The sequence below is a fragment of the Dreissena polymorpha genome, chromosome 2, assembly GCF_020536995.1.
Source record: "Dreissena polymorpha isolate Duluth1 chromosome 2, UMN_Dpol_1.0, whole genome shotgun sequence".
Taxonomy (NCBI): Eukaryota; Metazoa; Mollusca; class Bivalvia; order Myida; family Dreissenidae; genus Dreissena; species Dreissena polymorpha.
The window spans coordinates 69,894,705-69,918,036 of NC_068356.1; the positions used below are offsets into that span (position 1 = coordinate 69,894,705).

The window sequence follows — 23,332 nt, forward strand, 5'->3', positions numbered from 1 at the left end:
ACTTGAACAATGGAGCAAGATTATGAAGGTAGAATAACGATCTTCTATCAAAAATGAACCCATTGTTAAGTACTTAAACCAGACTTGATATGTAGCTCGTCGGTGATGCCAAACACAGCCCAAGTTATAGCAACGGTGAACATTGTGTATTCTGTTCACAGATTCAAAAGACCGCTTAATTGCTTTAATCAAATAGTCAGAATGCAAAACAGAGAATCATCGAAATCACATCGTTCGATTTGTGTTTTCGAATGTAATAGATTCAATGCATTTTCGTTGACAATAAACCAGTCTTATTAGATTGCAAATCAATGTATGCCTCTCACACGACGAAACGCAATAGGAGAGGTAACATTTGTTACTAATGTTATTGAAGCAATAAATTAGTTAAACTAATTTATGATCTATAAAGTTGGATTAAAGTTGGACGCCTGAATTTGCGAATGAAAACGAGTTTATTAAACGGAGTGTTTAACTTGACATCCATTTCGAATAGTTGTGCATTCAACCTTTGTATTTGTTTTCATTTTAATTATGGGATATCTCTCACAAAGTATCAGAAAACTAGATCGTGAATATACATTTCTATAAGCTATTCACAAGATACTATTCTCAACTGCGGGTTTATTTTAGGTCAGATTAGTTTGAATCGTTTGATGGTGGACTTTGTGAACTTGTCATGTATTGTTCAAGTGATCTTACAATGATTTTCAACCGCATGAGACAAGCGCCAAGTGGTCAAAATGACGCAGTTTCTGTTGGGACGTCACGAGAAGAATCGAAGAATTCCGGAGGTAATCAATAGAAGCCGAAGCAGACGTCCTAACCGAGCTCCCGAGTTATAATGTTTACCCTGATGAAAGAATATGAACATACTTTCTTCCATTCCTAGGATAACCATCTATTAAAAAAACAAACTGCAACACAAAATTTAATATAAGGTTTTAATGAGTCCATTAATATTTAGAATGATTGAGACAAATATATTCATCTTTTGTGGAAGATTTGCATATACCTTAAATGCAGCTTTTTATTTTTTTTTTATTTTCCATTATTGCTTATTATGTACAAAATATATAAACAAAACGGTCAATCGAATTAGAAAATACATTTATTCAAATTAGTTATGATTTTTTCACAGACATATACTTAATGGAAAAAAGGACAGCAACAACTTACTTTCGGTAGGCCCAGTTTTCTGGCTTGCACTTGTCGGAAACCGACCACTCTTAAAAATATGTGTACTGTACGTTTTTAAGCAACCCTGGTAGTGTGTTGACATTCTTTGAACACATTCCGTCTGAACATTTGCAAATTAAACAACATGCCCCTGAACATCTTCGAACACCTAGTAAAACGACGCATCAAAACGAATATTTTTGACTTAAATATGATTGTTATAATAAACTTTAATAATACATTACCCAGGTTATATTCACAAGCCGAAATTGCTTGGGGTCGGGTCAATCTGCTAACGTAATACAAACCATGTAATTTTTGTGTTCACGCAATCAGAAAAATAACGAGTAAATATCATGACGATCTTGTCCGGGGTTTTTGAGAGGGTTTTAGCATCTAAATCATTTGTCATTCGCAATAATCATTAAAATAAGAATCGTTGATACAATACAATGATTCAGTCTTGCATACCTCACGAGCATGTTTACATCATACTGCGCATGCGCAAACCCCATTGTTTTCCGGTCAATCTTAACTTTATCACGGTCTTGCGAGATTCACGTTACACCGGTTTGTGGGGACTTTGGGCGGTAAAACGTTTCACACAAAACATGAAAACTTAGTACGGTCGGACGGGAAGTACATACGGGTCGACGGCTCTTACTATTTAGATTCAGATACAACAGGAACCGTCCTACAAAATGGAACCAAAAACGAAATTTAATCAAGATTTGGTCTATGACGTCATTAAATCAGTAGTTGATCAGAAGATGCATGGATTGAAATACCATCAGAAATTATGCGCCAACGTATCAACACTGTGTAGCGACGATGAAAAAGAGCAGGTGAAAAAAGTGGAATAAGACAGGTATACAATCGTGGTCATCATGTATATCGGAGAGAAAAAGGGTCGGGGAATGATGGTAGCAAGCAGGTGCGCGTCGGACAACGAACTGGATGACTGGATGACTTCGCTACCTACACCGTGGAAACACCGGCGCTCTACTGTTCGGTGTCGGTGTTTGGAACGTATAACGAGAAGATGCGTGTCACGTGTAGGTTGTCGGAACGAGACGCTCTAAAAACCGAATTATGAATGGGCTTGTATCGCTTTTAAGAGAGGATTTGGTTAAAGCGTCAAATAATTTATATACGTTCGATATCACTGTCTGTATTGGCAATAATAAGATGAAGCATTCGAGAAACAGACACTTAACAGCTCTCTGTAACGAGGAGCTTTGAAAACCGCAATTTGTGTGGAATTGTCGGTTTCAGAACGTATTGGGGTGAACATGTAGTTAATTTATACGCTTATAAACTTTCGATATCGCTGTCGGTGTTTGGAATAATTGGCAAAAGCACTTCTTAGAATATTACCTATAACTGTTCTGCGTCGGATTTTGACATTATGTAATCCTATGTGAGCAACCAACAATACTGTTCGAGGTCGATTATAACTTATCCAACGAGTATTGATTGCTATTATATATAAAAATACTTTTGTTGCTGGTATAGTATACTTAAACAGTCTAAATGTATTAGTCATAAATGTTGTAATTACACTATTTTGTTCAATATCTTACGACTCACGACTCGTTTAACTTTGAAATAGAAGACATTTCATGTGTTCTTGAATAGGTTGTCGTAAAAGCGTTCCTTTTTGACTCAATGCTTGTTACAAAAAAAAGTTCAAGCATTTTATTATGTAGACATATTTTACAATTAGTAAAACGATTCATTTTCCTTCAAGAAGATTTTTGATATCGTTCAAGGTAACTTACAAATGAGAAATACGTATACATAATGTACGTTAAAATGTATATATGGCAGTACTTACAGTCTGCATATGTAATAACATATCCATGTGCTGCTTATATCATATCAAAGCCCAATTTGTAGCTTCAATGCTCTTTGAACGATGATTAATATTTCCTCGCATATTTTCGTTATGTCTAAAAAATGCAAACAATTTAGCATTTGTTAAAATTTCGCATACTGCTATGACGGACAATTTTAAGCCAATTGATAAAGGCGATTACTGCAAAAGGTGGACGGAAATTATGGAGAACAATACGGTTGACAACTAAAACAGCACGAGCATGATCTTGCCAAAAATCCGTGAAATTTAACCAATCTAAATGTCTATAAAAGCATTATGAAATTACCAAATAGCTCAAATGTGACACATATGTAAAGTCGGAAATGGTGGAGGCGTGGATAGGTAGACCAAAAATCATTTAATCAACAGGTTATTTATGTTTTTGTGTGTATGCTGAACCTATTTAACGTCTATTTAAAAGACATTAAAACACGTCTTGTCAATATCATAAAAGGTAATTACAGACTCCATGATTTAACAGTTCAAAGCACTTAAATGGTAAGACAATATTTGAATTTATCCCGTCACATGCCTTTAAATCAGCCCGATAACCAGGTAACCTAGTATCCCAAAAGATATTAGGCTAGATGACCATGTGACCTCAAATATCCGTCAGTTGCAGTCCGCGCATGCGCACGCCTGTTCTATTCTATATTTATAAAATATACTTGTTTTCAATTAAAAAAATTACAACATACGTGTAAAGTACTGTTTGTTAAAAAAATTATTATTTTTACAGCATACTTTCGTCTTTGTGTATTGAATTTATAACGATTGACTCGATTTCTGTGTTGTTTGACAAGACGGAAGCTAGCCTTAGCGTTTTGCATGACGTGACGTTACACTGTTTTTGCTGCGGCGTGTTTTTCCCATATTACGGTAAATATTTAAACACAAAATACTGGAAAACTATATATTTTAGAAACATTTCAACGAATGCTGTAAATGTGACAGGATAAATAGAAAAATAGGTTGGTGACGTGGATGGAGAATGGTTATCTGGCTCGTCGGAGGATCTTATCGGGTGAGCCGAACTTCCTCCGACTTGCCAGATAACCATTCTTCATCCACGTCACCAACCTATTATTCTCTATATACTGTAAATGCAAAAGTGATTTGCCTTCGGAAGTCGATTGAAATCTCATAAAAGTGAGCGGTTATAAGTAAAACAAATATTGAAAGTTTTCTCAGCGCAAGTATTTTATATATGGTTCATAATTCGTGACACTCTTTCATAATTTATATTTGATGAATGTTAAGTTTAATGTTGACTGTAAACACTCAAGTGTAATCTTCTCAAACTGAATTTTAATTAGGTTCAGAGTGGGATGTTATTGAGTGAACTTCATATATAACATTTGATATCAATAATTAAATACCGATAAAAAAGTGAAGTGGCTCGGAGTTTGTATTAGCCTTGGCGAGGAAATCATGGCTTTACACAATGGCTTCCTATTTCCAAACTAAATAAAAGCCGTTCTCATTTTGAAAATACTTGATGAAAGTTGTGAATTATTGTTGTTTAATAAGGCAGAAAGTGTTACGCAGAACCAATTAAATTTTCAATTAGTTTTGACGCGCATGAAGTATATTAAAATAGTGTTTAATCGCAGAAGTGGGAGGTTTGCAAAATAGAACATGACCTAAATTAATTAACTACTTACGCGAATTCAGTACAAGTAAATCGATTAAGAATTGGACACATATTTTTAAAAGCGTTATTAAATTTCAAAATACCTCTTAAATTTGAAAAAAAAAAATCGTTTGAAATATCTCCGATGTCTAAAATATAGAACAATGTACATTTGTTTCTTAAACTATGGTAGTTGTACACGTGTACTTTCCGAAAATACATGATCAACTCTTGCAGCATGCATAGACGCACACATCTTCGGCGTTAGCGAGGAATCTGAACGTCTCTCCGTTGTTGATCACGGTTAAACGGCCGCAGACCAATACTCAGGAAGGGATGGTACCTCAGTTTAATCAAAGCGCTGAAGGTACTGAAGTTCTTCGCTATTGCATAATTTAAGACGCAACTTATTTTTGAAAATTAATCGCAATTTTGAAATGAACACAAGTCATTCAAATTTATTTAGAGTGTGTCTTAACACACGGGTCAGATGTGTGTACATTTAAGCACCCTATTTATTTTATAGAGATAACTTAGACAAAATAACAACAACGTGGCCCTTTTTTGACGTTCTGAAAACATAGAAATTATGATGAAAATGGTAATGAGAACTGAATATAAAGGAAATTTGCAATCACAATCATATTAAATGAATAGTGTTAGAATAACGAATAGCTATCTCACTAAGAATATAATTTCTTAATTGAAATTCCCTCCACACAACTTTTGATTTTTGACACCATATACAAATTTTAGATATACAATAAGATAATGGATGAAAATAAAAAAATTAATAAATCTGCGAGCAATACTTTTAACTCACGGATTAGGTAGTCAAAAGTCAACCCTGTTGACCCGTTCTTTGTTGTTTATGCATTACTTGTTACCCTAGCAGTTCGCACGGTGTAAACAACTCTGACCTTAACATGGGTATAGAGCTAATTCGCTTTTTCGACGTAGCTGTTTTACCCGGCTTTTCACCTTAATTAAATGACTTTTACATAACGTCAGTAGACACGCATGAAAATATTCGAATATTTCATCGGCTGATTCGAGATAAAAACCTCTGAACTTTGGCTGCATCACTGTGTCTGTGCTCAGCGTAAAGGATGTAGCACTGTTCAGTGTAAGAAATCTGTATGTTCAAACGACACAAATTGTGGCCCAGTTAAAACTACGCATTAAAATCCATTTCGCAGAATTTCAGGGTCAGTACTCGTACACTCAATCGTCCGGGGAATATATAATTGACTATCGATAAAGACAGCTGTGCTCCCAAGATGAGAAAACAAACTTTACAGAAATGTTATAGTGTCACAATAAGAGGAAAATCGTTGAATTATCCAACCACAAATGTTTGACGTACTCTGTAAGCACGTTTGGAAATCGTTCCTGAACGCCTGGATAGGCTGCCCTTAAGTGTCACGATAAGAGGAAAATCGTTGAATTATCCAACCACAAATGTTTGACGTACTCTGTAAGCACGTTTGGAAATCGTTCCTGAACGCCTGGATAGGCTGCCCTTAATTACCAGTTTGCTTTTTCGAATTCAATTTTCTTTCAAAAAGCATTGTGCCATTTACAATTCGCAATGAGATTTGTTATTGATACTCGTCATGCGAAAATGGGTCTTATTCCATATGCGTCCATTATTAATATAGCCCACTCAGCCTGCGCATCTCTCAGTCTGGTCAGGAGATACATAATGAGAGCATAACACATTGAGTGATTTTATAGCGAACAGCATCGCCTCTGACCAGACTGCGCAAATTCACAGGTTGGGCTTAACGACGAGCAGCATAATAAGCCTTTGGCAGACGCTCCGCAATTGAAACTTATGGAAGTGGAAGACGTTTATGGCAGAAGCTTTGCATTGCAAGCATATGCCAGATGCCCCGCATTGCAAGCTTTTGACAGACGATCCGCACTGCAAGCCAATAACAGACGCTCCTCATTGCAAGCCTATGACAGACGCCCAAAATTGCATGCCTATGACAGACGCTCCGCATTGCAAGCCAATGACAGAAGCTCCGAATTGCAAGCCTATGTCAGACATGCCGCATTTCAAGCCTTAAAGGAGTCGCTCCGCATTGCAAGTACATGACAGTCGCTTTTCATTGCAAGCCTACGAAAGACGCTTCGCACTACAAGCCTATGGCAGACGAATTTGGATCATATTGCAAGCTTAGGGAAGACGCTCCGCATTGCAATCTTTTGACCGACGCATGGAAGACGAATTTGGAACATATTGCAAGCTACGGGAAGACGCTCTGAAATGCAAGCCTATGACAGACGCTCCTCACTGCAAGCCTATGACAGACGCTCAATATTGCAAGCCTATGACAGACGCTCCACATTGCAAACCTATGGTAGATGCTCCGTATTGCAAACCAACGGCAGACGCTCAACATTGCAAACCAATGACAAACGCTCCTAATTGCAAGCTTCTTACAGACGCCTCGCTTTGCATGCCTATGATAGAGGCTCCAATACGCAAGCTTATGGCAGACGCCTCCCATTGCAAATCTATTACAGGCGCTCTGCATTGCAAGTATATGTCAAACGCTCTGAATTTCAAGCCTTCGTCATACGCTCCGCATTGCAAGCCTTTGACATACGCTGCGCATTACGAGCCTATGGCAGTTGCTCCGCATTGAAAGTCGATGACATACGCTCCGCATTGCAAGCCTATGTCATTCGCTCCGCATAAAAAGCATTTGACAGAAACTCCAAATTGCAAGTTTTAAACATACGCTCTGTATTCCAAGCCTATGGTGGTCGCTCCGCATTGAAAGTCAATTGCACGCGCTCCAGATTGCAAGCCTATGGCATACGCTCCGCATTGCAAGCCTTTGACAGGCGATCCGCATTGAACGTCAATGGCAGACGCTTCGCATTGCAAGCCTACAGGTATATATGCAAACCCATGATGTACACACCAAGTCTACTAACGCATCAATGCCATTGAAATGTTCGATTGGTAATAAATAATTGATCATTAATAGCATCTCACTCAGACTTAAATTGAAATTCTGTGTAAGAAGATTACACTTGAGTGTTTACAGTCAACAATTGACCTTTCGACAGCGAGAGTGAAGCCACGCCCACCGATTTCAAGGGGGGTCACTCCGCCGAAGTCCGTCATAAAAATGGCTACGCGAATCGGCCGCATAAGTGAACCAAAAAGGCCTCATGGTATACCAGAAAGGCCATACAATAGTTTTTATTATCATTGAATAGTGGTGCTGAATATAATTATCATATCTATTAAATAGTCAAAACTTTTTTATTAGTCTACTTAAAAGCCGTTAAATTTATCATCAACGTCGGCAAAATTATCGCCAATTATCGCATACAGTATGAATTGTTCGTTAGTCACAATATTTTTCCTTGAGTAATAGATGTTTCAGTTTTTTAATTAAAAGCCGTTAATTTTTGCAACCGATGGCAACATCGCAAATGTGGCACAGGTAAGTAAATTTATTATAATAGAAGACGAAGAACGTTTTTATTGAAATCCGATATAACACATATCTACAATGCGTTTGGTCAAAATGACCCATGGGCATTGTTATAATCGTAAAACATAGTCAAAGTCGTCAAAAAAGTAACATACACAATATATTATTATATATTATTATTTCCTCGTAAACTATCTTCTGCAATATTTAAAATATAAAAAGTTGAAAGAATTTTCATGTACAAAAAACTCGCTAATCAGACCGGGTTTTCAAAGGGTCATTCACGGTTTGCGGCATCTGTTTCGATAACGGATTAGTAGAAAGCCCACATATGGTGTAAAATTACACTTATTGGCCCCTATTGATAATTACTTGCGCATTTGAAAATAGTTTCTTAACTTACATTAAATTCGGAAGACTTAAACCGAAAGAAATAAAAATGCTTTATTCTATGTGATATTATTAAAAATTATACCTGATTGGCTTTATTATTACGCATTTCATTAGCATTAAAAATAGATCTAGCAAAGTTTATAATGTCTTATTTATTAGCCGACTGCATAAGAATGTCAAATTATTTAACGTTGGCCACCTTTGAAAAAATGGTTTTAAATGTTCCTTTCTAATTTCTCTATATAGAAGAAAAACAGGTAAAAAGTGATACTCGTTTTTTATAACGTGTCCGTTGCAAAACTTACATTTTCTATTTTCGCGTAGTATCTTATTATAACGACCTTAGAACAAACGTAGAGGTGTTTTGCTTTCGGGCGATCGCTTAATATGTTGAGATTAAGCTGTTCGTGTGGACGACCACAATGACGAATCCAACGTTTGAATTTTTCAAGATTAGTACCCGGTTTAGGGAACGGAAAAAAACGTGATTCCATCTTTTAACCGTTCTGGATACCTTGTGTCTGAATTACAAGTGCCATAACAGCACCTTTTAACCATTTTCTTTGTTTAAAACACAGAATTACGTATAACCTTATGTGTCGGACAACGGCGAGTTTGACGGACAAAATGGCGGATAGTAACGGGCCTAATCTATGCTGTAATCTGATTGGTTAATAAGCCTGTCAATCAATCGGCTGTCGAAACGTCAATTGACTTCAAATAAATAAAATCTAAATTTATGAAATAGTGTCACCAATTCTACAGTAGATATCAACACTTACACTAGTAGAAATTTCAATCTTTGTTTTATTCTTAACTTGCCATACCACTGCTTACTTTTATGGGATTAAAAATTGCTTTTACATAAACAGTTTATGAAAATATTTTCTTACCATATAAGTGCATTCAACTTTTAAATCAAGTAGTCTGTAATAACCTTGTATTTTAATAACACGTTTTTGTACGTTTATTAAAAAGATACAAAACAGGTAAAGCGTACATATTACAACCAAAAAAATAAGTGAATTGGAACGATTTTAATTCTACTCCGCCACTCCTTTACCATGCCCGACGTTGTTTATGGCTAACGTGTAAGCTATTTGATGTTATCCAGTTGATAACAATCTTTTAGAAATTACGATCGGGTTACCGGTAATGTCAATGAAAGTTTACTTTTTTCAAGCTCATTTTTTAAAATCGAAAAGCGTAATGTTATTCATAGTATCAATTCACCCTTGGAAGTAATGGCGTGTACTTAGGCAATTGGCATCAACATCAATTGCCGCCCTATTATAGCAGTATGCGAGCTTTTAACGATTGCTTCCTTGTCTAAACTCATTTATTACACAAAACGGATATAATATATCCACGTTCAAAGCAAATTGATAATATGTAAAATTTTCATATAAGCATGGACGCAGCACACGCATTGGTTATAACATATAGCAGACCATAAGAATAACATATAACATACCATAAGACTTAAATAAAGCAGACCCTAAGAAATACATATAGCAGACCATAAGTATAATATATAGCAGACCATAAGTATAACATATACCAGACCATAAGTATTACATATAGAAGACCATAAGTATAACATATAGCGGACCATAAGTATAACATATAGCGGACCATAAGTATAACATATAGCGGACCATAAGTATAACATATAACGGGTCATAAGTATAACATATAACGGGCCTAAGTATTACATATAACGGGCCATAAGTATAACATTTAACGGGCCATAAGTATTACATATAACGGGCCATAAGTATTACATATAACGGGCCATAAGTATTACATGTGACAACCCATAATCATTACAAGTAGCGGGTCATGAGTATTATAGATAAAGCAGAACAAAAGTATTACATAATTGAAAAACATTGTATTACAAATAGCGGTACATATTATATATTACAAACTATAACATAGTACTGACAGTAAGTATTACATATTGGAAAAAAATAGTTTTACAAATAGCGGATCATATGTATTACATATTACAGACAATAATAAATTTCATGTATGAATGGATAGTGTAATACATTTTACAGACCAAAAGCAAATGCTATGTTTGCATTTAAATTGTAGAATGTATGTCACATTTAGAAGAACGATATTTAGAATCTTGTCTTACAAAATATGCCTACATAATTAAATCTTCGATTGGTGGTCTTTGTAAAAACTGTTTGAGTCAAATAAGGAACGCTTTATCGAAAATATATCGAATAACCCATTAAATATGTTAGGTTTTAAATTTAGTCGCGTGTGGTTAAATATTGAACAAATTACGACGAATACATTAAAAACAAAAACAAATATAAAACTTTACTATACTATTTACATATGAAGGCAACAAATACGTGTTACTTATGCTATAATCGACGTCGAAAAGTACTGCCGGTTTCTCGCATGTGCTTTAAGAAATTCAAAAACCCGACACAGAGCAGTTAAGTGTTTGTTTCTCGAATATTCCTGCTTATTATTTCCATTACCGACAGTGATATAGAAATTTTATCAATTAATATATCAAATATAATAATATATCAATATCCTATATTAATACCGACACAAACCCCCACAGTAAATGCGGTTTTCACAGCTACTCGTTTTTACAACCTACACATGACACGCATCTACTCGTTATACGTTCCAAACGCCGACACCGAACAGTAGAGCGCCGGTGTTTCCATGGTGTAGGTAGCGAAGTTATCCAGTTCCTTGTCCAATGCGCACCTGCTTGCCACCATCATTCCCTGACCCTTCTTCTCTCCGATATGCACGATGACCACGATCTTATACCTGTCATATTTCAGTTTTTTCACCTGCTCTTTAACATCGTCACTCAGCAGTTTTGATATGTTGGCGCAGAATTTCGGATGGTATTTGAATCCCTGCATCTTCTGATCAACTACTGATTTAATGACGTCATAAACTACATCTGGATTAAATTTTGTTTTCGGTTCCGTCCGGTATGACGGTTCCTTTGTTACTTGAATCGAATTAGAAGCGGCTGTGGACCCGTATGTACTTCCTGTCCGACTGTACTTTGTTTTCATGTTTTGTGTGAAACGTTTTGCCGCCCAAAGTCCCAGCAAACTGGGAGCTCGACCTGTTTGACCCAACATTGCCTTTGACGTCTGCTTCGGCTGCTGTTGATTACCGCCGGATTTTTTCGATTCTTCTTGAGACGTCATGGAAACGCTCTGTTTCCCAACAGAAACTTCGTCATCTTGACCAATGGACGCTTGTCGTATCCGGTTTAAAATCATTGTAACACTTGCACAATGCCTACCATCAAACGTCAACTACTGTAAATAAACCCGCAGTTAGGAATGGTGTCCTGCGAATAGTTTTCCCGTCAGGATCGTGATATCTTATACGTTGTAAGCGATGCCCCACATGGACGAACGTTTAGGTAACTTGCTAGATGTAAATAGATGTCAAGTTAAACAATCCGTTTGATAAACTCGATTTTATTTCCTAATGTACTCGTCACAAGCTCCATTATTCTAAGACTCTTTTATCTCGTTCCAACAGCCATACTCTATAGCTCATACATAAGTAAAACTCATAAATTGTTTCAATAACAGTGGTAATAAATTCCGCCTCTCCGATTAAGTCTTGTCGCGAGAGAGGCGTGTATTGGTTTGAAATCTAACACGGGACGGAATGTAACCTAGCGAGTCGAGGTCTATTGTCAACTTAATTGCGGTGAATCGATACCATTCGGAAACAAAAATATAACGACGCGATTTGAAGAGCTCACTTTTCTCCCAATCCGACTATTTTAATGAGGGCTATTTTAGCGGTCTTTTGAATATGTGTACAGAGTATACAATGTTCACCGTAAGTATAAAAGGGTCATATTGTTTGCCTGAACCAACGTGATAAAAATCAAGTCTGGAATAACTGTGTGTACTTTACAATGGATTCATCATGTTTTACGTATCGCAATTGATCACTATATTCAATGTCAGTTATCATTCGAGATATAATACAATTCTGGATTATATACTTTATTTTCAATTTTTCCCATAAATAAATTCCATTACACACGACGCTAGCAAAAATTATGTTAACATGTTCTGCCAAATATTTATAAATTAAGACATTAAAACTAACAGCGTAATACTAAGTTTAACGTAACGTTAACTAACGTTTCGCGAAAAAATTTCCTTCGTGAATAAGCGCGGTTTTGGCTGCCTGGTTTGTCACTTTTTAGTCATAGGATTATCCGGGGTTTTACACATGTACAATCTATTTATATTTTTCCACATCGCAAACATACTACATGTAAAGCAATAATCCTACATATTTATCATCTTCAGTCATGTACCAATGGAACCAAGCAGTCAAATTGTGTGTAACCATTCTTGAATTGTATCAAATTAAGCTGATTTGATAGAAGAAACACTTTATTTACACAATGCCATAAACTATAAAATGAGAAATCTTTACGATTGATCATACATTTCAAATTCATAATATTGCTTTATGTGTCAAGTTCCTTTACACAAATCATGTACCAAAGAAGCGTTCACAAAAATGAGTAATGAGTATTGTACTTATAAACATACAATGCCATTTATAAAACTTATAAAAAGTTAGTAAAACACGATTGGTAGTATGTACTTTTAAATCGCCTTCGCACGTGAGGTTCACATTTACAACAACAAAAAACAACAGTGCGAGCACCAAACCTCTGTTGAGTTTAAAACCATCTATGTAGATTCCCCATGAATATAGCTAAAACAGCGCGAATTCTTTCCTTAGGTTTGATAACATAAATTGTGATTGGAAAATAAACCACAATTAATCTTTAGTTACGCATTGTGTCCATTCATCAAAATCGTCTTTGCAGTGTCCCGTGAATAGACCTTTTGTATCGATGTCATTTTCACGTAAAAGTTTAATCAACATCATTTATATATTATTAAATCGCTCCATTTGTTAAATTTTTTATAATTGTTCAATTATTACAAACGTATTCGGTTTACATTTTTATTTTGTATGATGATTTTATTGAAACTTTTAAGATCATGTTTAAGAGTTCTAACGTATCTTTAAGTCATCAGTTGGTCGGATCCGCACATGAATGATGTTCATCTTAATCATTTGAATAAGCAACATTTCAGCTATTGACTTGAAAACCTGTATGTGGAATGAACATATGTAAATCTAGTTACATGTAGTTTTGGGCTAATGTTGTAATTTTTAGCTTAAGGCCATACTTTCATTCTCTGTCCCTTCATATCGGTTTGGCGGTTAATGGGCGATTTCTGCGGTTGTTCAACTTTACGGGACTTTGTATTATGATGTAGTTTACATTTTTTTCGGTATTATTTCTTATCCTGAAGTATAGAGAGATCGATCGAAATAAATTAATCAATGAACTATTCACACGTGTTTATGGACTTGGACCGTCACCAAATCTCTTTCACAGTTTGCAGATGTAGGCAGCCGTATATGGACAATTGAATATATATATATGAACTACCGTTTATTTAGCATTAAAGCGCACTCCTGTCATAAACATGCTTGCTTCAGGCGATATTAGCATTGATATTACGCTAAGAGCTGAATACAAAATATTTGATATGTCTATGTGACCTATTTGTCTAACCTGAGAAATTTTTAGCAGCGCACATACATGACCTTTTGACTGCGATGTGTCAATTATTTTTTATTGTGGTCTGTAAATAACCATTGAGTAGATAAATAGTAACGTCATGTAACTGTATTCACTTTTATTATTTATTTATTTTTGAATTGTGTCGCTATGGGATTCATTTTTATGTACAATCAAACATTTGATGAATACGTATTGGCAAAGTTGGAGGTTTGGGTGAAACCTGTTCCCGCAGTGCTTTTGCAAAGACCGTTCAAAGGCCATGACCACAGTTTTCTTAATGTTTTTGCCTTTATTTTTTAGTGCTGTCTAGGGAATTGTTTTGTGTCTCACACTTTGGTAGTTGGTTCCTTGCCACAGATAAAGGACCGCATTGGGTAATAACTTTAATAAGTGGTTTCTCTCCTGCTGGTGCAGCTTAGTTTCACTTTATGTGTATTTAGTTTTAAAACAAACAATTATAAAGGCAGGTAAATAGAGGCTAATTCTATTTTCAGTTTCAGCTCCATGTGTGCCAATATTTAAACACGCCTTGAATAGGAGTACCCATTTTCAAAACTTTTCGATAAATACAGAGACTGTAAATGGATACGGTTATTGCCCTATTAATGGCTTCGTACTCATCTATCATTGTCGGTAACGTGGCGGTTGGAAATAGTTTACTTATGATTCCACTGTGTGTACTAAGCGTTGGCTATAGTAGTTTTCCAAATCGGCTGATTGGAAAAATTGTTCGAAAATATTTGAAAAGAAGATTATCGATATATCCAAAAAAGTACATATTTATCGCTGGGCGTAGGACTGATGTGCCTGTTTAACCATGCTTGACACTTCAGTTGCTATTTTATGGTTATCCATACCCCTTAGGACCTGGCCCCAGTAGGTGTGATGCTTTCGCAGGATGATGGTTTCTTCTGCCTGTTTATTTGAAAATACCTACTTGCTGAAAATGTCAAGCTCATGACATTGAGCCTGGAGTTGATTTCTTTATTTAACCTTAAATTGTGATCTTGACATTTGACACTGATATTCTTGTGGTTGCCGTTTCGTGTTTTTTTGTGTTTTTTTAATAATAATATTATTTAACAATATACAAGTACATAACTAACATACCCATATTTGTATAAACGTGTATATAAGGCATGCACAAACGATACATTCTTCTTACCAAGATAGATAAGTTCGATTGTACAAGTAACTCATTTTTTTAACATTTTAACATTTAGCACAGTACAAAACTTTGTGTAAGATTTTGTACATTTACAAAACAAAAATAATATTAGGTTGTAGGAGAGTTTCACATCACGTTTGAAAGAAGTAGTTAGCGTTTACTTAGGCTTCATATTCACTTAAGCAAATCTTAGAAAGCAAAGCAATACAAACATGGTATGATGTCTTCAACATTATAACGCAAGGTTTCTAGGTAGGACAACATTTTGACGAATTTTGTTTAGAAATTAAATATTGTTGTTAAAAAAGATACATCGTTGAGTAAGCTCTACGAGGTAACGTAGGGAACTGCGATGTATGTAATATGGCAATGAAAAGGTAACAAGATATACAGAGTAACACCGGCATTAGACAGTATTCACAGCGAAAGCGAAATGAAATATTGTCGGTCGGTTAAGTTTGCGTGATTGGTTTGGGATGTAGAAAAAAAACACGCACGAACAAACAACAACAACAAATAAGGGATAGTTTGATGAGGAAGAGAGTTGAAACGAGTGTTAATTATTCATCAGTTCTTTTGAAAGGACTATGAACTTGGATAGTAAATGAAGCTTAGTCTAACTAGTTGTGTAATGCTTTTCCATTATCAGTAGACCGTCCAGGAGAATGCTAGACATATCTACGTGACGCGTTCGTCTTTCACTATACGCTTTATAGATGGTGAAGCATATTTCACTTAAAATAATGTTTATATCGTGGTATGCTGCATATTGTATTTTGTAACCTATGGTAATGTTATGGAAAGTATTCATGGGTTTATTTAGTCCTATGCTCTAAAATATGCAATTTACATGAATCCAGAATTGGGTAGCAAAAGGACATTCTAGGAAAAAGTGCTCGAAAGTTTCTACCTCTTTGCAAAATAAGCAGCATAGGGAGTTATATATATTCCATTTGAAAAGATTTTCATTTGTGGGTAGAATGCGGTGTAATATCTTGTATTTAGGTTGTCGAACTTTTGTATTCACTATTAATTTGTGTATAGTAAAATATATTGATTGCCAGTTTATTTGTTTGTTTAACCTTGTTTCCCAATATTCATGCTGATAGGGTGATGTGAATTGTTTTGTTATAAATATGGACCTAATATCTTTATTACTTAGGGCCTTTAAGTCGAGGTTTTTGTCATAAGGGTTTGTAGTTTTAATGTTTACGCTTGATTTAATTGATTCGTCTGATTTAACTATTTCCTTCCATTGTGTAGGTATGGCTTATTTAAGTATATTTGACTCGGCTAACCAGTTTCGTTTTGATTTTAGTTTTTGTAAGATACTTGTTTCTGAGACATTTCCTTCGTTTGTAATAATGTCATTTATGTATAATATCCCTGATTCGACCCAATTGGCGAACATTAAGCATTTTCCTTTGTTTTTAATGAATTTGTTACCCCACAATATTTGGGATCTTATATCAATAAACGTGTCAAGTTTTGATTTCGGTTTTATATTGTTTAATTCAAAGTAGATGTTTATAAGGTCTGTGTAGAAAAGTGGGATTTTCTTTTGGGCACAAGGTAATGATTTTAACGAATCTAGGTTCATTTTAAAGATTAATTGGTCATTTCCATATTGGTTTAAAAATATTATTGGAATTATTTTCCAGTTTGCCTCATCGTTATTACATAAAAGTTTAATCCATTTAATTTTTAAACATTTTGAATAAACGTCAAAGTCAGGCATATCTATACCACCTTCAAGCTTCTTGCCAATTAATATTGATCGCTTTATCTTTTCAGGTTTGTTATTCAATAAAAACTTGAAAAGCATTGAGTTGATTTCGTTGAGTCTTTGTTTAGGGGTAAATATGTTTTGTACTAAATATGGTAACTTTGGTAACAATAATGATTTGATTACCGTTACCTTTCCGAAGATGGTTAAATTTCGTTTGCTAAATTCATTTATTAGGGTTTTGCAATCAGAAATTTTATTTTCCCAGTTAAGGACTTCGCATTCGTCTCGTTTGATTCCAAAAACAGTACCAAGAGCCTTCAGGGCGGATTTGAATATAACATCGTGTATTTTGATAATTGAGTTGATTTTAGATTTACCAATTAACATGCCCTCAGTTTTATTTTTATTAAAGCGGGTATATACGATTTTGTCAAATATTTATGAATTTATATAAAATGTGTAAAAAAACTAATTATATATATATATTTCAATATAAATTAAAATAAAAGTTTAGAAGAACATGTGTCGAAAAATGCGAAATAAGCCAGATATTTAATTCTCAAATTGAAAACGGCTGTACAGTCGAATTCGCCAGCATGTATATCATACATGTACAATGTGAATCTAAACTTAGTTTAACGGTTTATTTGAATTTCTGCAACGATATCTATTCATACGACACACGAACACTAACTCCAATCCTAATACAAAGACGAATGCTTCGGTTATTGTAGGAAAATATGTTCGTCACAATCGGCTCGGGCCGCTAATTTGTCTTTGCTGCATTTTATGAAATTCGGCTTTAATGTATAATTTTTCTTGTCTATTTTGTGTAATTGTAACATATTTTATCAATAAATTACAAATAAACACATATAAAAAATCGTATATACACGCTTTAAGTTTTAAACCTGACACTCTCCAAAATGATCGACTATTTTAGTACGCTTGGGATTTCATGAGTATTCTAAGGAATATAGTTGTGTCGTCGGCTAGTTGTGTTAGTTTTATTTGTGTATTTTTGGATTTAATGTGTATACCTTGGACTTCTTCACGTCCTCTAATGTTATTTGCAAGTACCTCGGCGACAATAATGAATAATAACGATGATAGTGGACATCATTGTCTAATTCCCCTAGTTACTTGGAAAAAATCTGACATCCAGCCATTATTTGTTACTGAAGTAAAAATATTTGTGTATAATTTCTTGACCCAATAAATGAAGCCTTGTTTAAAACCAAACTTTTTTAGTGTTTCTACCATGAGATTCCTTTCTACAGTGTCAAATGCTTTTTTGAAGTCTAAAAATATTATCGCGCTATCTATGTCAAACATTTCCGCATAGTCGATTATATCCTGGATGTGGCGTATGTTGCATCCAATAAATCTATTTTTAATAAAACCTTGTTGATCTAAACTAATTATTGTTTGCAATCCTTTCTGTACACGTTGTGCAAGTACTTTTGCTATTAATTTATAATCCGTGTTAAGTAGTGATATAGGACGCCAATTTTCCAGGTTTTCAGGGTCACCTTTTTGTAAAGTAATGAGAATATGCACTGTTTTTGTGATCTTGATAATTCACCGCGTGCACTGCATACTAATATGCAGTTAAAAAGAAGTGGTGATATTTGTGTCCAAAATGTTTTGTAAAATTCGACGGATAGTCCGTCTAGGCCAGCGCTTATATTAAGTTTCATAGAATTTAGAGCATCATTCAATTCATTTAATGATATAGTACCTTCGCATAGGTTAGCGTCATTATCTGATAGTGTGTGTGCAAAAGGCGAGTTATTTAAATAAGACTCTATCGCGTGACTATCGGCAGCGCAAGATTTATAAAGTGTTTTATAGAATTCAACTTCGTATTTTAAAATTTCTTGCAAGTTGTATATTGTATTGTTTTCAGTTCGCAATGATGTTGTTTATAAATTTTTTGTTTTGTCGCAATTTTTCTATACCTAGAAAATAGTTTGTATTACGCTAGCCTTCTTCTATAAATTGCAGTCTAGAACGTATGCGTGCTGCTGTCGCTTTAAGGTCATATATTTGTTTTATTTCGTTTTCAAGTTCAACTATAGATGCATTATCATGTTGGGTGTTCGAGGAAAGCCAGTTAATCGTGGCGTTCGCGCGCTTTTGATTTCGAGTAGTGAATTGAAGCCTGCTTTACTTCATACTTGCATATTTCCCAAATAATAATACTATTTGACATATTTAAATTCGTGCAGTCATCAATTACTTTGTTTATCAATTTTATTTAGTCTGTATCTGATAGAAGTGAGTTATTGAGTTTCCAGAATCCAGGGCATCTACTGCACGATAATTTAAGTTTAATTGAAATTGCCATGTGATCCGTTGTCTTGATTATTGCTGGTCTCATATCGGTTGAACATACTATAGGGATAATGTTTGAGTCTATAAGCCAAAAATCAATGCGACTTATTTCAGTTTTGTTGCTTCTTCTCCATGTGTAATGCAGTTTTGAGGGATTAAGCTCTCGCCAGATATCCGTTAATTTATTGTTTTTAATTAGATTTTTTAAATGCGTGTTAAGTGTGATTTTACTTTGTGAAACAGATTTCCTATCTATTTCATCATTTATTTCGTTAAAGTCTCCGCCTATCACCTTTATTCCTTGTGCATTTTGAATTAATAGTTCAGATAAAGTGTCAAAGAAAACATTCCGCGATTTCTTATCGTTTAGTGCGTATACGTTAAGGAATGTGTATACATTATTTTTAATGTCGATGCTCATTAATATATATCTTCCCTGTGTATCACTTGTTATGTCAAGGACTTCGGATTGTAATTGCTTTTTAATTAAGATTGAGACCCCCTTACTGTTTCGTTCACCGTATGAATGATACATGTCCCATTCTGAAAAATCCTCAATTAATAAACAGTTTAAATCTAGTGAAAAATGGGTATCTTGTATAAATGCATTGTCCGTTTTTTGGCATAGTAGATACTGATTTACTCTAGCACGTTTTGAGCGATCTCTTAATTCTTGGGCATTAAGAGAAATAATATGTTACACTGGTAACGCGCTCATAATACGAGAAATAATTGTTTTTCTCGTTTCCGTGTCACCCTAAATGAAACGAGGTAACATAGAGAATTGCTAAGTGACAGCTTAACGTGTAGGGGTAGGACTATTATCTGCATAGTGTTAAACAGTAAATAGAAATGGCGCGACAGAGGCCGACGCGTATCCCCACGCTGCATGTTTGACCCAGGGGCGCCCCATGGTTGGTAATGGGTCCATGCATAGTTGAGATTGACCGTATTGTCATAAGAAAAGTTCCGTATCAATTAGAAGTGAATCGGTGTAGAAATGAAGAAATTATAGTAAGACAATTTTGGGTGGGTGTGGCCTATTATTGGCGGGGCGCCCCAGGGTTGGTAAAGGGGCCATACATAGCTGAAATTGACCGCATTGTCATAAGAGATGTTCAGTATCAATTAGAAGTGAATCGGTGTAGAAATAAAGAAATTATAGTAAAAGACAATTTGGGGTGGGTGTGGCCTATTAAAGTCATAGGCAATACTATCAATAGCATGCACGCGGTTTTAATTATGAAACAAATACTACTATAGTAGATGTGTCATCTAATATAACATTAAATAAAGTCAATGTATAATCATTCGTTTTACTAGTTCCACGTCCATATAAGTGTTCCGATCGGTTATTGGTTAAAGACAACATTACGCTTGGGTTACTTTGATTTGTTTTTCACCTTTTTGGTTGCCTTTGACTTGTCATGTAGTTCTTCCGCTGGCGTCGGCGGTGAGCGCTCGGTCACGACAGCTGATTTCGATTTGCTCGAGAGAACTTGCTTGTTTGGGGTCTCAAAGTTCAATATTCACTTCTGATTCTCGTGTTTCTCGTTTTGCATGGGTTGTTTACCTTTGGTGTTTTTTTGGTTATCGCAGACTCGATTGGTGGGTCATTCGGTGACTCGTCGTCCGATGATTCTGTTTCAATCGTACTTTGTTCTGTGTCGGAGTGCTTGGTCATCGTGCAATCAGATTTTTTGTGACCCGATCCGCCACAGTTTAAGCACATTTATTCGTTTGAACATTTGGAGAACATGTGTTCTTCTTGTAAACATTTTGTGCATTTCATTGGCCTATTTTCAATGTTTTGCTGGCCTGCATGAATCACGCGTCCTATAAATATCCCAAAGGACATAGTTTTGGGGAGGGGTGCTTTGATGGAAATTGCCGATACTATCGCCACCCTATCTCCTGTTTCACAGTTGGTCAGCTTATTGTTTATCCGTAACTTTTGCCATTTCGTCTTTCAACCAATGTCACTAACGGCAAGAAATTGAAATTAATCCATTCTCCACAAAATTGTTCTTATACTTATACCGTGATTGGTGCAAAAGACTGCATCTTTTAATAGATATTAAAAAACACGCTTAAAGGGATCTTTTCACGCTTTGGTAAATTGACAAAATTGAAAAAAGTTGTTTCAGATTCGCAAATTTTCGTTTTAGTTATGATATTTGTGAGGAAACAGTAAAACTGAACATTTACCATGGTCTAATATAGCCATTATATGCATCTTTTGACGATTTTAAAACCTAAAAATTATAAAGCGTTGCAACGCGAAACGATTGAATAATTTGGAGAGTTCTGTTTTTGTCGTTAAATTTTGTGAAACTACGAAGATTGCTTATATAGGGTATAAAATACCTTCAGTATGTGTACACGGCGGAATAGCTCAGTAGGTTAAAGCGTTTTTTACTTCAGGACTCTGGCAGGACTCCAGGGGTCACTGGTTCGAAACCTGCTCCGGGCAATGTTCTTTTCCTTTTTTTAATTTTATTCTTGATTTTTTACTGGAGCTTTTACGATCCAATGTTTACATTTATCGATATAAAGCATTTAATGAATAAGTTAAAAAATGCCAAAATCTGTGAAAAGGCCCCTTTAAGCCAGAGTAAAATGAAAATAAAAACGCAGTTAATTTGAAAGCTATAAACAGCATCATATCAGTTTTTCACTATAAAACAATACAAACAAACATCATAACATACCGATAGTTACCTAGTTTCTTACAAATAATCTTTATGAATTAAATGAACTTTTTTTTTCAGAAACCATTTTAAATGATTTTCCGAACCGACGGCAAGTACTCGATTACCTGGTTTCTCGCATGCTTGCATGACCATTATAATGTCCAACAACCGACAGATACGTCAATAATGTCGGTTAGCTACGGCTATACTGACATGTGACTGAAAAGGCACTGACATGTGACTGAAAAGGGTCGGCATTTACATTATGTAGGTAACGAAGTCGTCAAGTCCTATTTCACCTGGTTTAAAAGCATTTTCAAATGAGCAAATGTTTGTTAAGTACTTTTCAAATAAATGTGTTTTTCAAATAATTTGTAAGAACTGAGTATCATCATTGTCTCTTGCAAAATGATCAACACTTAAGAACGTACGAAACTTATCAAAATCACTTTGTATTGAGCACAACTTTGTGGTGCATCTTCAAATAATTTGTTAGGGTTGATAAATACAATGGGACAAGTTGCCTCATGAATGATCCATGCTTAAAGGTAAAAGGTCCAGGTCACAATTGAATGTCTACCATCAAGTACAACACATTTATTCTTAGCCCTTTGTCGGGATCATACCTTTGTCCAGAATGGATTTTTGAATGACGAAGAAGACGTGAATAAAATAGGTGACGGGTGTATCAAACAAAAACCAGGCTCATTGGATCAACTTCAAAGTTAATGTAACATTTCAAGATTCATGGTAAAATTTACGAACAATTTTGTGTTGATAATGGATTATCTTTTCTTGTTATGGTAACCGCAAAAATCAGTGACTAAGATTAAGATCACAAGTTAAGGCCAAAGACTAAGGCATATTGTCATTTTTAAGCAAGAATGTTTTTTCCAAATATATTGTCAGAAATAACAAGTATTTTGCGAAAGCATATCACATACAGTTGCAGTGCCCCTAGGTATGATCGCAAGATTACAGATCAAGGCTTAAAGATCATCTTTGTAAAGATTTAACACTTGTTCAGAATACAGAACAGATTTAAAAATTGGTACTCTTATTCAAGGCATGTTTAAATATTGGCTCACGTGGAACGGAAAACTGTTAACAGAATAAGCTTCTTTTCCCCAGCATTTAGAATTGTTTGTTTTAAATCTTAGCTTCCATATACACATAAAGTGAAACATCACGGCATTAGTAGAAGAGGAAAACTTTA

The 23,332-nt window shown here is 35.1% G+C and overlaps 2 protein-coding genes across 3 annotated transcripts in view; one reads left to right on the forward strand and one right to left on the reverse strand.

Annotated features, from left to right (window-relative positions):
- Positions 1 to 23,332, forward strand: part of LOC127867497 (delta(24)-sterol reductase-like) — a 131,307-nt gene that overhangs the window by 82,023 nt on the left and 25,952 nt on the right. The window lies entirely within an intron of this gene.
- Positions 11,191 to 11,826, reverse strand: LOC127869792 (dynein light chain Tctex-type protein 2B-like). The gene has a single exon (XM_052412454.1). It carries the CDS (start codon positions 11,824 to 11,826, stop codon positions 11,191 to 11,193), a length of 636 nt encoding a protein of 211 aa, XP_052268414.1.

Excerpts from the sequence above, each read along its gene's own strand:
- LOC127869792 (XM_052412454.1), bottom strand. The coding sequence starts at position 11,826 with ATGATTTTAAACCGGATACGACAAGCGTCCATTGGTCAAGATGACGAA.